Below are 16,794 nucleotides of genomic sequence, written 5' to 3'. Positions count from 1 at the left end.
TGCTGAATAATAGCCAATGAGGAGCATCCTGATGTATGCACCTTCACTGTCCAGATGTTCCAGTGTTGAGTGAAGAGCCAATAAAATGGCATCTTCTGTTGATCTGTAATGACAGCAGGCAAATTAGAGTGGATCTAAGCTGCTTCTCAGGCAGGAGTTAATGTTTCATCACTAACCTTTCAAAGCACTTCATCACAGTGGATGTGAGTGCTACCAGACTATAGTCACTGATGCAGCTCATTACATTATTCTTAGGCACTGGTATAATTGAGGCAGGTGGGTACCCCAGACTGCTGAAACAAGAGGTTAAAGACATCGGTGAACACTCCAGTCAGTTGATCTTTACAGGTCTTTAGTAATTGGCTGGATCCCCCATCTGGTCCAGATGCTTTCTGTGGGTTTCCCTCCTGAAAGATGCTCTCACATTGCCTCAGAGACTGAAATCACAGGGTCATTAGGTCTGTGGGAGTTTGTGTAGGTGCTTCAGCACTTTGATGGTCAAAGTGAGCATAAATGGCATCGAGCTCATCTGGGAGCAAACCTTGTTGTCACCTAATGTATGTGGCTTGGTTTCATTTTGTAGGAGGTGATAGCCTTCAGGCCCTGCCACAACTGTCCTTCAGTGATCCAAGTTTGGTCTGGAATTGCCACTTTGCATGTGATATGTCTCTCCGGAGATCGTACCTGGACTTCTTGTATTTTACTTAGTCGCCAGACCTGAATGCCACTGATCTGACCCTCAGCAGATTGCGGATCTCATGGTTCATCCAGGGCTTCTAGTTGGGGAAGACTCTGAATGATTTTGGGGGGGATACACTCATTTCCATCTGTTTTTATAAAGCCTGTGGCAACTGTGGAGTATTCGTTCAGATCCCCTGCGTCCTTGAACACAGCCCAGTCCACTGACTCGAAGCAATCCCATAGCCTCTCCTCTGCCAGCTGTGACCACCTCTTCATTGTATGGTCATTATTCATGTGACCCTTCTGAAGGGTGCAGCTGTGCAAATGTTTGGATGATATATGTTGGCTTTGGTGCCTGTAGCTCTACATAATCAGACAAAAATAATCCCTCAATCTCTACTGATCCACAAAAAGAATTATCGGTTTATGAAAGTGGTGCCAGCATCTTTTAATATAAGTGTTCTCATTGTAAGATGATACTGATAGGTAACAGATTTGCTCATCTAAGACATATTCAAAACAAGTGTATATCTTTGTTTATAATCATACTTTTTTCATGTATATTTATCATATCTTTCATTTTACATGTTCAGAAGAAGATTGTGCTGACATACCATACCTCAACACCAGATGCTTGCAAACATCTTTGGAAGTGTGGTGTGGAGAATCAAGCATTTTACAAGTGAGTTTATAATTAGTGAAATGGTTTTAATCAATACTGAAATTTTTCTTAACCTATTTAGATGTATCCCATATTTTCCCCTCTCTTTTATGATTGTGTATACTTTTAAAATAATGTATAGAACTTTATGTGTTTACTTTTAGCATTAAAATTGTTATGGATAATTTTAGTAGTTTGAGATCAATATTGAGGACTATATTAGAAGAATGAAAGGTGTAGCTATAGTAGGCTTGTGCAGGGCTTTATGTAAGAAAGTTGCGAGAGTGCGGAATTGGCTGTGTTCTTTAGAGTTGAATATTTTCGTAGCCTCTTCAGATTAGCTGCAAGAGCTACTCACAGAAATAACAATAGGACATAATTCCAATATCACTCACTAACATTCAGTGAGAAAGATTTAAATCATTTTCTGGCATTGTGTACTGTTCACTGACATTTCAGTAGTGCCTTTGTTGTAGTATAACGTTTCTTTCTTTGCTTTGCGAGTTGAAAAATTCTGGCACTAGGATATCAGACTCGTCCAGAAACCTGTTTCAGATGTTCTATCATTCCAATACTTCTGACTGAAAGAAAACTATCACCATTTTTAGTTCGTAACTGAATTGCAATTTGTGGATATATCAATTTTAAGTGCAAATAAGAAAAAAAGGTTGATACTAGGAATAGGAAGTAGTATTTGAATAGTCAGACAGCAATGTAGAAAGAGAAACAGAATTGATGTTTCTGTAAATCAACAGAACTGGAGATATACTGTATTCACCATGTATCAAACCTTTTTAACATTGCATTGTATAAAATTAAATATTTTGGATTCCATTTGAATATATAAGTGACATGTCCTGAAATGATGAGATAGAATTCTGGGGCACTGGCTGATAGGTTTGATTCTGTGAGCTACTTTTTCAGTATCCAGATATTAGTAAGTCGTTGTTTCATGGACTGAGTGGGTCATGTGTCTCTTCATTGAGTCCTGATTCAGTACCAACATTGTTATTTATGCCTATCCAGTTTTGTTGTTTTCTTTGTAGTGGTTTAATACAACCAAGTAGTTTTTTTTTATCACTGCAGAGGGTTGTTATTGTTCAGTCAAAATGGTGAATTACATAAAGGGCAAAAATTTGTCGTCCATAAAAATATATTAATGAATCCATCCACTTTTTGCACTAATCCAATAATTTTTCTCACTGATACTTGTGAGATACTTTGAACCCATGTTTCCCAATTTAAAGCTATGCTGAACTTTTGAAAATTCTACTTTTGTAATGTAAATGATTATGTAATGTTAAGTTTTAATGCCAGTCTTCGTATATCCCTGTAAATACAGATTATGTCAATAAAGGCGCTGTATCTTCTTCCCTCTGTTACTCCATGATAATGACAAGATTTCATTGTTCTGGGTGAAAATGTAAATGGTTCATTCTGAGCTTTCCAGAACATTGCTATATTCTCTCTTCTCAAAAAGTACTCTGCACTTGCTAGCTATGATGCACTGTTAAATGTCCTTGTTCTTTTTTAGGGTATTGTGTTTATGCTATTTTGCAGATCAGCATTCATCTGTATCACAATTCTTTGTTTCATCTCCTCTGTTCAGATTTCTATGCTTTCCACAACTCTAGGTTGAGTTTAGACAATATTCATGTGAATTTAACTGGCTGCACTATTCCTTCTCAGCTTCACTAACCTTTCCCCAGCTTTGAAGCTGCTGACCAATCAATTCATCCCCAATGTCCTCCCCTTACCAAATTTCAAACAACTTCCCCAGCCTGTTCCGCTGCAATCACAATGAGGACCCCCAGCAGTTCTTGCTTTCAACATTTTCTTTCACCTGTGGGTTCCTCCTCTTTTCCATCTTCATGTGACTGCTCAGCAGTTTGTGGTTATTTTGAAGACATCAGACAACTTCTTCAACACCTCTCTTTTCTCCACTGCTGCTCTGCCACCCAAATGTTAACTTGGTATTCCAAGCCAAAACTTACTCCAATTAAATATCTTCACTCTCATCAAAAACTTTCTTCCCCCAGTACTAACTCCATAATCTAGAATAATAGTTAGACAAATTTGCTATATCAAAGGCATTATAAATTTCTAGTTATGATGGTAAGCTGATTTTAACAGCGGTCCAACTTATTTGATTTGTACTGACAGCCTCGAGTAGTGTTTGCCAATTGATTCAGTTTGTTCATTTGATCAACAGCAATTCCAGTAAAGTGTTCCTTATGAAGGGTAGGGAAGCCGAAGCTTGACATCACTTCTGACTTGAGGAAAGGTTGATACACTTGGACTGTGAAATCACATATTCACGGGGATAGTAAAGAAAGCCTGATTTGGGTTTTTAATTGCCTGGTCTCACTTTAATATTCTGAATTAGACGATCATTTTTATTACTCCAAGAAATAGTGCCACACAATTAGAATTTGATTTAGCCAGGTGTGGAGCAATTTTAAATGAATTCCTTAATGTTCAGAATCAGAATCAGAATCAGGTTTAGTATCACCGGCATGTGTCATGAAATTTGTTAACTTCACAGCAGCTAAGTTGTTTTAGTGCATGCCAGAAGATTCGTCTCTTAATCCTATTTTTTTGCACTTGTAACATTTTTTTCTGGCATCAAACTCCCCAACCGACTTAAGCAGTAATGAACTTAGTACATTTTGTCTGCCATTAGATATTCCGACTTCCTGGCTAAAAGAGGAGAATGTTTACTGACCCCTGGAACACCAGCATTTTACAAATTCAGTTACCCCTGAAGCTATGCTACTTAAAGGCTCAACGATCAAACTATATTCTCCAGCCTCACTGAGATATGTACTCTTTGGATTGGTCTCAGAGAACTTGACTGCTTTGGCATGGAGCTCAGGGTATACAGTACATAATCCTGTAAATCTCCGAGAACGAGGCACTGCACTAGATCCAGTCCACCGATGCTTGTAACCTAGAGATATTTTGGTGAATGTTTTGCTGTGAGGTTGCTGCAAAGGTGATATCTTCTGAGTGTTAAAAATTGTAAAAATAATTGTATGGAAAATGGAAAGAAGTTTTTTTTAAAAATTTATATTTGCTTAGCATTTAGTTCACTTTGCTTTTAGATTGAGGTAATATATGAACTCATCAGTCTACAATTTTCCTCACTAAATTTTTAATGAACTGAAGAATTGTGGACCACTGTGCATTAGCAATGAATCTTGCCTTTGATGTAATGCAGAACAATTTGTTAGATACAGGTTTTCCTAGAAACCCCAAATACTAATAACTTTCTACCATATTAAAGGTATGCAAAATCCAGTCAAATTAAGACAGTCTCCAGCAGCAACATCTTTTTCAAAGGCAGAAAATTTCGTTTCAGGTGAGTGTTTGTTTTTAAGCGCTAAGGTTGTTGGAGTACTGCATACAGTTCTAATCACCCGATTAAAGGAAGGATGTCGAGAAGGTGCAGAAGAGACTTACCAAGATGCTGCCGGGATTAAAGGATTGTGCTATCACGAGAGATTGGACGAACTTTAGTTTTCTGTGGAGTGGCAGAGTCTGAGGGGAGATACTATAGAGGTTTTTAGGATTATAAGAGGCATAGTTAAAGTAGACAGATAGTATCATTTTCCCAGGGTTGAAATCTCTAATGCCAGAGGGCATTCATTTTATGCTAGAAGGGGTAATTTTAAAGGAGATTTTAGAGGCAAGTTTTTTTAAATACACAGAGTGGTGAGTGTCTGGAACGTGCTAACTGGGGTGCAGGTAGAGGCAGATATTGTACATTAGGGATGTTTAAGAGACGTTTAGATAGGCACATGAAAGTGAGGGAAATGGAGGGATTTGTCCATTGTGTAGGCAGAAGAGGTTAATTAGCCATCTGATTACTAATTTAATTGGTTCGGCACAACATTGTGGGCTGAAGGGCCTTGTCCTTGTGCAGTACGATTTTATCACAACATTCAATGGTATTTGATCTCTGTGATGGTAGGTTTATGTGTCAGAGATCTCCAAGATTAGAATCTGTCATTAATTCTTGATTATAGCCTGCCAGTCCACATAATTCCACACGTCAGCATACGCTGATGCAGCTGTGACACACATTCCACGCATCTTCTTACTTTGTCCATATGACACAACAGAGTCTTCGGTTCACAGAGTCTAGAGAGTGGTACAAAATAGTGAGTACTTATAATAACTTCACATTGTGGATGGCTCATATCACAGATTGAGGGTAAGGACTTTTTGTTTTTATTTTGAAGGAAGTTCTTGTTTGACCCTGTTAAGAGAGATGAAAAAATTGTAGATATAATACTTACAATTTCTATTTCCAGTTAGGTTATGAGTAGAGAAATAAATATAGAAAAATGAAGATAGAGTGAAAGCAGAGGATATAGGGCAAGAGGGAAATGGAACTGGAGATGATCTATGGTACAGAAATACTTCTCAGACAGGTGAAAATCACCACCTCATACCAACCACATTTTCCATATTTCGAGTCATCCTGAAAGATAGGTAGGCTTTTAAATATTGTTATCTAATGCAAGAAAATAAAAATGAAAAGACCAAAACTATAGTATTTAAATAAGCATAAGAAACAGAAGCTAATTACAGTGGATTACAGTTAATCGGGACACATCGGGACCTTTACATTTTGGCCCAATTAAGTGACTGCCCCAATTAGCCAAAGTTTCATGGAAATAGATGGGAATAGTTTAAAAGGTGTAAAACATACAAATTGAGTAGCAAATTATGTATTTAAATGAAATACTGAACAAAATGGAACACTACCAATAGAATTACAGTACTATAAAACTGTGTATTAGTTCCTAATAGTTATCGAAGGGAGAATTCATCCAGTGTACGCAATGAACAAAGTCAGCATGGATAATGGACTGACTTCATGCAATGCTATTAACATTTGCATCCTCCAGGTCTTCATTTTCATCATAATATTCAAGATGGCTGTCAAGACCTTCAAATTCTTTGTAGTTCCTAATTTTTTGAAGTAGTGAAATCATTTTATTTGCACTTCTGGCCATTTCTGGCATCTCCTAGCCTTAATGCTTGAAACTGCAGTGAACAAAACGGTTCTGAATTGTCTTACTGCTTATTTCTTGCCAACGGTCACTAACAAAAGTCACTGCTTATTGAGCACAAACTCATGTAATTGACGCTATTTAAAAACTGTTCACTCCAAGCATGGCATAGTGTCTAACGCCTACGCAAGTGTGCATGACTGACACTAGTTAGAACCTGTTTGGCAATAGTTTCCCGCCTAATTAAGTGGCATAGTGTTTCAAATCCCAGCAATTTTCTTGATTAGTTTTTGTGCTTTAAGAGTTGTCCCAAATAAACAGCTGCCCTGATTAACCAAGGGCCAAATTAACCAGAATCCACTGCAGTTTGAAGGGCACCAGAAAAAAAGCATATGGAGGGCCTCGAGTCAAAATTTGAATAAGGTAATGGACTAAGGTGGTATGTGGGATCTATAAACCTACTTTAATAACCATGACTGAAGAATAAATTATGGGCATGCTAGAATAAGTAGCAGAAGGTCAGTATTTGCTGCTTTGTTTAGATATATTTTCCATGCTGGCAGTTCTTATCTACTGTTTTATTCAGAAATATAATTATTTTCAAAACACACTGGACACATTTACCTAAATGTTATATAACCTTTATCCTAGTGGAAGAGTTGCCAAAGAAGTAATAGAAGCGAGCACAAAAATTCAGCGCACCCCTCCTGAATTTCACAGGTAACTGGAACAAAACATTCCTTTTACTTTATTATCACTGAGAAACCCAGTGTACCCCTCCTGAATTTCACAGGTAACCGGAACAAAACATTCCTTTTACTTTATTATCACTGAGAAACCCAGTGCAGAGAGTAAAGTGTCACTCAGGAAACACTGGACGATCGCTAAGAAAATGTTTGATTTGCCTTGAATTTTATTTGGTTTGTTGTTCCTCAGTTATTTCACAGGTATCCCTTTTATATTTCCCAACATTGGACAGCAGACCAGAAATCTAAATAGGAATAAGTCATTCAGCCCAGTGAACTTGTCCTGCCGTTCATTTGGATCATGGCTGATCCTGTGCCAAAGGTCTTCTTTCTCATTTTCTTAGAGTTCAGCACTTTCTCCATCTCAATTAGTCATCAAGGAAGGTCACACCAAAGCCCTGTACAATTGTGATAGAGGCCAACATACTATTTACATTCCTAATGACTTGTATGTGGACATTTATATAGTTACTGCTTTCCATATATCTTCACACTGAAATCCCTATATAAAAATTGTATTTCTGTACTTCTGAGCAAAGTAACCAAACTCACACATTTCTACATCACTCCCCATATTACATTGTCTTGTTCACTAGTTTAGCAGATCTATGTTTTTTGTAGACTTATTGATTCCTCTGGACAGCTCACTTTCCTGTTTAGTGCTGTATTATTAGAAAGCCTGGAAGTCACAGATGACAAATTCATCCCTGACAACTAACAGCACACATTCTATATAGTGGTGTCTACTTTGTTAACTCATTGAAGCTGAATTTCAAAAGAAAAGTAGGATGTGCAGCTGCTATGATATCGTGTGACTGTCGGCAGATGAATTTTTAGTATCTGTTTTATCATCAAATCCATTAATTTGAATTACTAATACATGTGGCATTCTGCCAAATCATCTAATTCTTAATATATGTACCAGCATGCACAGAGGATTGGTTGAAGAACTATTTAATATTCTTTAACTGTTTCTCAATGCTTGCTCACATGCAGAGGGATGTCCAAGTGTAAGATTTTTCTGCCTTTCATTGTTTTCCAACATGAGATTTCTGCAGTGCCTCAAGAAGACAACATCAATCATTAAGAACCCTCACCGTCCAGGCCATGACCTCTTCTTGTTACTACCACAAGAGAGTAGGTACAGGAGACTGAACCATCACATTTTATGGTTCAGGAGCAGCTTCCTCCCCCTCCATCAGATTTCTGAATGGTCCATGAACCCATTGTTCCTTTTTTTTTTGCACTATTTATTTATCTTGCAATTTGTAGTATTTTATGTCTTTGTACTGCTGCTGCAAGGCTAATTTCACATCATGTAAGACAGTGGTAATAAATCTGAAGTGGATTCTTTCTTTTCTCTGGATTAATATTTCATTCATCTGTAACTCTTGCTTTTCCAAGCCCACATTGCCAATTTCTTGGGACCCTTCAGTATGTACTGAGTAATTCTGAAGTGGTTGGATCTCCCAGCCAAGCCTGATATTGTGAACATTAGACTTCAGCAATGCTTGTTTGCCAGCAGTGGTCATAGGCAGCAGAAACTGTGGCGGAAATAATTGCTTTCAGCTACCCAGGGGAAATTGTGCTTGAACTATTAACCCACTTGGAATATGATAACTCTACCCAGAAAGGGGGTAGAACCTAATTAATACCATTTTCTGTAGGTGAATACTTTGTGATGCATTTAACCACAAATGATTGAAAGGTATCAAAAGGAGACCCTTGCTTTTCTGTCAAACTGTTTTAATTTGAACTGCTGGTTTTGTCTTTTTTTAAGTTTCTTTCTCAATCGTTCTTCATGAAGGACAAAAGACAGAATTCTGTTCAAATGACTAGCATTTATGTTTGAGCATTCAATGAGCATTGAAAGACTATTAACATAGCACAATACAGACGGATATAATTTCTTTGCATCCAATATTCAGGCAAACAAACTTCCAATGGATTCAAGAGATGGTCACTGACATCCTTAAGTTCAGGTTAATCATTTTGAAAACTCTAAAATGTATAGGAATTCATGAAAATAAAACAGAAATAAAAAACTGAAAAAATATAGAGAAATCTGCAAATATAAAATTGCATATATACATTGAAGAATAAATAAATAACATGAGAGCTTACTTAAAACATTTGGCGATTTTTATTAGAAACAGAAAAATATTATCACCCATAATTCATGTTACTGGTGTCCAAACTGTATTGTGTAACAGTACCACCATCTTTTTCCAGGTCCACACTTGGTCAGAGTCGCAGTTACAATTCTCTATCCAAACAGTTGATAACAAATGTGGAAACAGCGGAATCGTGCCTCCCATCCCCTGATGAATCTGAGGAGCACTCCACAATGGATGGTGAGAATCCACTTGCACTTTACACTTGACCTGCTTCTCAGTTCAATAGAGGATAAAAATCGCATTAAAAAAAGTTGAAAACCATCCACTCATTAATCCTTTTCAAAGCCACTTTTGTGGGATAGTGTACAAGAATTCCTCCAGCCCAATAATGAAACAATTATTCCCTTGAGATGTCTTTTACTTGCACTGCTTACCAAATTTTATCAGTGTGACAACTTAACCACAGGAACCTAGTTTACTGTACACTGGCTGAGGAATACAATTACATTCATCCACAATTTACTTCTGGTATGAATTCTCAATACCATTTGGAGTGGCCACAAATCAGCCCAATTATGAAGAAAAGCTAAATTCATAAAAGAGCAACTGTAAGAACCTACAGTAAATTACGGGGATTGATTTTCACTCCACATTTTAAATTGTAACATCTATCAAAGCTTTGTCTGCTCTCTGCAATGTCACTAGCATGGAATGATTTGCTGAACTGCAGATTACAGAATCATAGAATGCTAACAACAATTCAGAAAGCCATAGATCATCAGCTCCGCACCGCTCTACATAAGGGTAATCAGCTAGTCCTCCTCTCCCGTCTTTTCCCTGTAGCCCTGCATTTTTTTTTTTCTTTTCAGGTACTTATCCTGCTTTCTTTTGAATGGTACAATTGAATCTGCCTCTACTATTACCCCTGGCAAAGCATTCCAACCTCTGGGAACTCACCATGTAAACTGTGTTTCTTCATGTTAATTCTAGTTATTTTGCCATTCATCTTTGTTCTACATCCCTCAGTAAAACAAGGTTCTATTTGTCTATCCTTCAAAATTTTAAAACTCACTGTCATAACCCTTTGCAAGTTCCTTTGTGACCAAGGTAACTGAGTACATCCAATCTATTTACATAACTAATGGCAGGGGTGAAAATGTGAATTGTAAATGCTTTTAGGAAGTAACTTTAGATATTTACTTTGTTAAATACATTTTTTTGTGGCTCTTAATGTCCCATGCAAGGAAAGAACATTTTGATTGTTTATTATAGAAAGTGTAAGTCAATGATCAGAACCACATTTTTCTCCCTTACGTTCCTGAAGTTCCAATGATGATGAACAGTACACTGATCATCTGCATGGCTAGGTTACTGTTAGTTCATCCTTTGAATCATTTCAGTAAATCTCTTCTGCACCCTCTCTAAAGCTTTTGCATCTTTCCAGGTTACAAGCCAAGTTGAATAAGAATCGTTCTGATCCTTTCATTATTTTTTATCTGTTGAGAGCCAATATGGATGTTAATTCTGTGTCCTTTAACTGATTGATTGCCAGAACTACATTTTGGCTTACTCATTGATTACCATCTTGTTCCTAGTATGATTTTCTCAGCAATAAGATGAGAAAGCTTCTTTGCTGCAAAGCTTGTGTGAAATTTCCTCAAACTCAGTTGAAGATATCAGCAAAGCAAAGATACACGGAGCAAAGCATTTAACATTTTCATGAAGCACAGTTAATGGAAATCTAGTCTAGAATAAAAGAACTGAAGAACTAACACTAACCTACCCATGCAGATGATCAGTGTACCGTTCATCATCATTAGAACTTCAGGAACATATGGGAGAAAAATGTGGTTCTGATCATTGATTTACACTTTCTATAATAAACAATCAAAATGTTCTTTCCTTGCATGGGACATTAAGAGCTACAAAAACATGTATTTAACAAAGTAAATATCTAAAGTTACTTCCCAAAAGCATTTACAATTCACATTTTCACCCCTGCTACTGAAGGAGGTTGTGAGTAGGTTTTAAGGAATACTTTAAAAGGTGAAGCTGAGGTGAAGATGCAGGAAAGTTCAGGGATGAATGTTAGAATGAAAGACAATAGAAGCTGAAGGTATGGCAGCCAGTGGAGGTGTGATTAAAATAGTTTGCACCCCACAGCCTGACTTGGAGGGCTGTAAAACTAAGATTACGGTTCTAAAGAGGGATGAGACTATTGAAGTATTTCCATGCAAAGATTTGATTTTTTTTGTTGTATAATATTCAATAATAATATGCTACTCATGACCACAATCTCAGGATGTTTGATGGAAAGGGATTGGCAGCGGCGACATACATCGATAGGTACTTAGCCTTTGCTTTTTGGAAATAATTATTGTTTGGCTCTTGTGTAGTATGAATGCCACCCAAAAGCACAAGCATGAATGTTATCCAAATTTTGCTGAGTGATGAATGATGGACAGAACTAAATTGTGTGCAGTCCTCATCCTTACCTGTGAATATGATGAAGGGTACACCATTGAAAAAGCAATTAAAGATGGCTGACCTTAGGACTCTGAGCGTAGTTATGTCTCTAGTGAAGTTCACAAGGTAAGTACTCTCCAATGATATTCCATTGTGCCGTTGGAATATTTTTCCTTGATTCCCACATAATTTTATTGTAACATCGCTTAGTCCAATGCTGCAATAATGTCAATGGCAGCTATTTCTAGCACATCTCTGGAATTTAGCCGTGTAATTGATATTTGAACTGTGGCCATTGAATTGACTAAAAGCTGGTTTCTTCCATAGAAACTTTAGGAGAGGGCATAATCAATCATCTACTTGGCACATGCGGCTGAAGGTGGTTGCTTTATATTCATACTGTGAACTTCCTCACCACTGAAGATATGTAGTGGCTTCCCGCTGTGAATTCCTTTTCGATATAGCAAGCTTGCAGAAGTTCAATTTGGTTTGACTCATAATGTTTTTCAAGGGGGTGAACCCTTGCAAAGCAACAGGCCCCGATGATGTACCTGGTTTACTCTCTGAAAACCTGTGCCAACCAGATGTCAGGTGTGTTCAAAGACTTTTTCAATCTCATATTGCTACAGTTAGAAGTTCCCACCTGCTTCAAAAGGGCAACAATCATACCAGTGCCGAAGAGCAGAGTGAGCTGCCTTAACGAATATCGTCTAGTAGCTCTCGCATCTACGGTGATGAAGTGCTTTGAGAGAGTGGTTACGGCTAGAATTAACTCCTGTCTAAGCAAGATCTGGACCCACTCCAATTTTCCTATCGCCACAATAGGTCTACAGTGGATGCGATCTCACTGGCTCTTCATGTGGCCTTGGAGCACCTGGATAATACTAATACTTACATCAGGCTGCTGTTTGTTGACTACAGCTCAGTGTTTAACACAATCATTTCGATACTTCTGATCAAAATACTCCAAAATCTGGGTCTTTGTACTTCCCTCTACAACTAGATCCTCAACTTCCTCACTGGAAATCCATAGTCTGTGCAGATCAGAAGGAACATCTCCACCTTGCTGTAGGTGGACACTGCGCACCTCAAGGATGTGTACTTAGCCCACAGTTCTACTCTCTCTACACAAACGACTGTATAACTAGGTACAGCTCAAATGCCATCTATAAATTTGCTAACGACACAACTATTTTTGGCAGAATTTGAGATAGTGACAAGAAAGCGTAGAGGAGCGAGGTAGTTCATCTGGTTGAGTGGTGTCCCAGCAACCACCTTGCACTCAAAGTCAGTAAGACCAAGGAATTGATTGTGGACATCAAGAAGAGTAGGACGAGGGAACACACACCATTCCTCACTGAGGGATCAGAAGTGGAAAGGGTAAGCAAATTCAAGTTCCTGGGTGCCTTTATTTCTGAGGATCTATCCTGGGCCCAACATAGTGATGCAGTTACAAAGAAGGCATGACAGTGGCTCTATTTTATTCAGAGATTGAGGAGATTTGGTATGTCACCAAAGACAGTCACAAATTTATACAGATGTACCATGGAGAGCATTCTAATTGGCTGCATTACCATTTGGTTTGGTTGGGGGTGGGGTGTGAGGTTGCCACTGCACAGGATCGAAATAAGTTACAGAAAGTTGGAAACTCAGTCAGCTCCATCATGGGCACTGGCCTTCCCCAGCATCCAGGACATCTTCACGGAGTGATGCCTCAAAAAGGTGACATCCAACATTAAGGACCCCCTATCACCCAGGACATGCCCTCTTCTCATTGCTATCATTAGGGAGGAGATACAGGAGCCTGAAGGCACACTATCAATGATTCAGGAATGGCTTCTTTTCCTCTGCTATCAGATTTCTGAATGGACATAGAACCCATGAACACTACCTCACTATTTATTCTCTCTTTTTGCACTACTTACTTAATGTAACTTTACTAATATACTTTTGTGACGATAAACCAAGTTATCAGAAGATTGATGCTGATGAGAGAGATAAGAGAGACAATGGAGAAACATTCAAAATGCTAATAAGAGAGAAGAGAGAGATTAACGAGAAAGAAACACATTTCAGAATATTGACAGACCGGTTGCTTTGAACCTGAACTGTTTGAAGTTTGATGGACAGGCGATACCCCAGCAGGGGAATAAAAAGAACAGGTTCGCTAAGGCACGACACACACCACGAGATCACGAGACAACGAGTCCCTGGAAGAGCAGTGTGCCCCCACAAGTTGGTGGGAGTTTGGAGATCTGGTCGCGGGAACCGACCATAGACGCACAGGGTGAAAAGGTACGATCGGCGGGAACCTAGTGTGTGTGTCCGCCCTTGCCTGGGTGCCGGGTTCACCGCGGAAGAACGGTCGTATCCGGAACGGAGGGGTCACAGTCGGTGACCACAGAAGACATTAAAAGAGTTCGCCCAAGAGCTAACGGCGAAGAACATCAAAGGTCTGTCTGAATCAGATTTGCATATTATCTCTCTCTCTTTCTCTCCAACGGCACAACAGGAATTACTGTGAACTGTACTAAGCTGAACTGAACTCTGCGTCACTTGAGACTGATCATTTTACCCCTAGACCGCGATAGAGCTTGTTTGATTCCTATTACCCTAGTTCTGTGTACATGTATGTTTTATCATTGCTAACCTGGTGCATTTATATCCTTACGATTAGAGTACTGTGTTACTTATTTCTTTAATAAAACTTTATTAGTTCTGTTAAACTAGACTCCAACTAAGTGGTCCATTTCTGCTGGTTTGGCAACCCAGTTACGGGGTACGTAACACTTTATACTTACTGTAATTTACAGTTTTTATTATTACAATGTACTGCAGTGCATAACGCATTTCATGAAGTATGCCAACAATGTTAAACCTGATTCTGATTCTGCTTGTGGGATCACTGCATTCTGTCTGTTTGCATGAATGTAGACCTGTATCAGAGCTTCAAAATTTGCCCTGGGTACCCTTCTGCTGTTCCACACTATCTCCTCTACTTTCCTTATGGAACCCTGACTTAATAAAAATGGTAGAGTGAGAACCTGCTGGGAAATTTATTCACAGTTTATGGTGGAATGTAGTTCTGTTGCTCCTCGTGATCCACGACAACTTATTGAACCTTAGCTTTGAGCTGCTTGATCTGTTCTGAATCTATCCCATCTGGTACAGAGTCTTATAAATGTAAAATAGGGACTTCATTTCTGTAAGGAGTCTGTGGTGCTTATTTCTACCATTACTTACAGGATCAGTTGCATCTGTGACAGATAGATTGAGGAAGTCAAATTTGTCCTTCATGTTAGTTCTTTCATTATCTCCACAAGTCACACTAACAACATTTTGTGTATGTTCAATTTACCTTTCCCTTTTTTGTAATCGATGCGAGCTTTACAACTTTATTTCAACTTTGTGTGTTAAGGATTTGCCCATGCAAATCACGGTTACTTGTTTTTAACACTCGTTCAAACTATTACTGTAAATTGTTTGTCACTCTTGATGTAAATTAACTATGTATTCTTTCTCCAAAAATAGTCTCATCTTTCAGCACCTACCTGTTTAACCTATTAATCACATGTATACAGTTAATTACATTCATATAGCACATTTCATGATACTAGAGTACAAAAATATGTGGGCACATACATTGTGCTAATGTGGACTCTGGGTGAATACCCCTCTTCATCACTGCTCTGGCCTGGAGAGCACTCATGAATCATTTAAGCAGTTTTCTAACCTTTTGATGACATCATTTTACATTAGTTTAAGTACTATGAGCCTTACTTTTACCAACAAGCTTCCTGTGAGAAAATCCATCAATGCCTTTCAAAAATCCATAAATGCAACACACCCTGCATTCCCTTGATTAATATATCCCTACATTTCCTCAGAATTCAATTAAGTTTATTGGAGGGAACTTGTCCTTTACAAATCCTTATTGACCATCATTAATTAAGCAATCTCTGACCAGACAACTATAAATTCACTTTCCAGAAACAGAGACAATTGAATTGCTTTTTACAATTAGACTTGACTGTCCTTAATTAAACCATGTATTTTAAACCAGCATTAATTTTATTCTTATCCTTTAAAAGCTTTAATCTACAAATGTTGGAATAATTTATTTAGGATTATCCAATTTAAGGTTCAATAGGTGTGTGCTAATCAAGCTTTGTTATCTTCGATCATTTTTGTTGGGAACCAGTTTAAAACTCTCTGTATTCCATTGGCTCTTCTGACTTCCACTGTTCACATTGATTGGATTTAATGGGCAAATCTATGATGATTGTACGTTGGTTTGACTTGTGCTTGACCTGTGCTGCACCCCCAAATTCACTCGCTGGTTAATTCCTATACCTGCTATAACCTTCAGTGGCTCTGATGGATGAATGGAGTCCTGAGCCATGGTTGATCTGTGAAGTGGAGTCATCTGTGAGTAGTGGTGAGGCCTCAGACTGCGGGTGCTGAAGCCCAGCCCCTCGACTGTCTTGATGGCTTTTTGGCAATTATTTGCTGGTGAAAAACAATAATTTTTTATTTAAAAATACTGATTAGAAAATAATTCAAAAGCATTAATCAAACTTAAAATAAGAGAAGAAGATCAAAACACTTACCTGCACGTAATTTTTCAATCTGGGTTGACAATGTGTGTCACAGTGCTTTGAGAACCGGTGCTGTGATCAGCATCAGGGTGGAATCTCAGATGAACGAGCCCAATTGCAGCTTCTGATTTCCACATTGCAACACCCTCAGTGGTTCACGATCAAGATTCAAGATTAAAGATTCAGATTTATTTATCACGTGTACATTGAAGCGTAGACTGAATGTGTCCTTTGTGTTTACAATCAACAGGAAAAGCCGGGAGCAGATCACAAGTGTCGTCACACACCGGTACAAACATGTCTTGCCCCAGTGGCAGAGCACACCCACAACATTCAGACCTTTGATGAAATTGGAAACCACCTGATTTTGTATGCAACCTCGAATTTTAAAAACATACTTAATCAGGTCACTTTGTGCAAGAGATGTAGTACTTGGAATATGGAGTCAATGCAATGCATGAAATTTTATTTCATTCCACATTTGATGACAGAGCATGCTAGCAG

General features: G+C 38.3%; 1 protein-coding gene across 1 annotated transcript in view; it reads left to right on the top strand.

Moving 5' to 3' along the window:
• Positions 1-16,794, top strand: part of frmd3 (FERM domain containing 3) — a 168,889-nt gene that overhangs the window by 141,254 nt on the left and 10,841 nt on the right. The window contains exons 10-13 of the mRNA XM_072281086.1: positions 1,275-1,363; positions 4,629-4,703; positions 7,015-7,083; positions 9,342-9,463. Of these exons, the coding sequence (XP_072137187.1) occupies positions 1,275-1,363; positions 4,629-4,703; positions 7,015-7,083; positions 9,342-9,463 (355 nt within the window). The remainder of the gene's footprint in view (positions 1-1,274; positions 1,364-4,628; positions 4,704-7,014; positions 7,084-9,341; positions 9,464-16,794) is intronic.

Source organism: Mobula birostris, chromosome 17 (genome assembly GCF_030028105.1).
Source record: "Mobula birostris isolate sMobBir1 chromosome 17, sMobBir1.hap1, whole genome shotgun sequence".
In the NCBI taxonomy this organism is placed as follows: domain Eukaryota; kingdom Metazoa; phylum Chordata; class Chondrichthyes; order Myliobatiformes; family Myliobatidae; genus Mobula; species Mobula birostris.
This window is presented reverse-complemented; position numbering and strand designations above follow the sequence as displayed.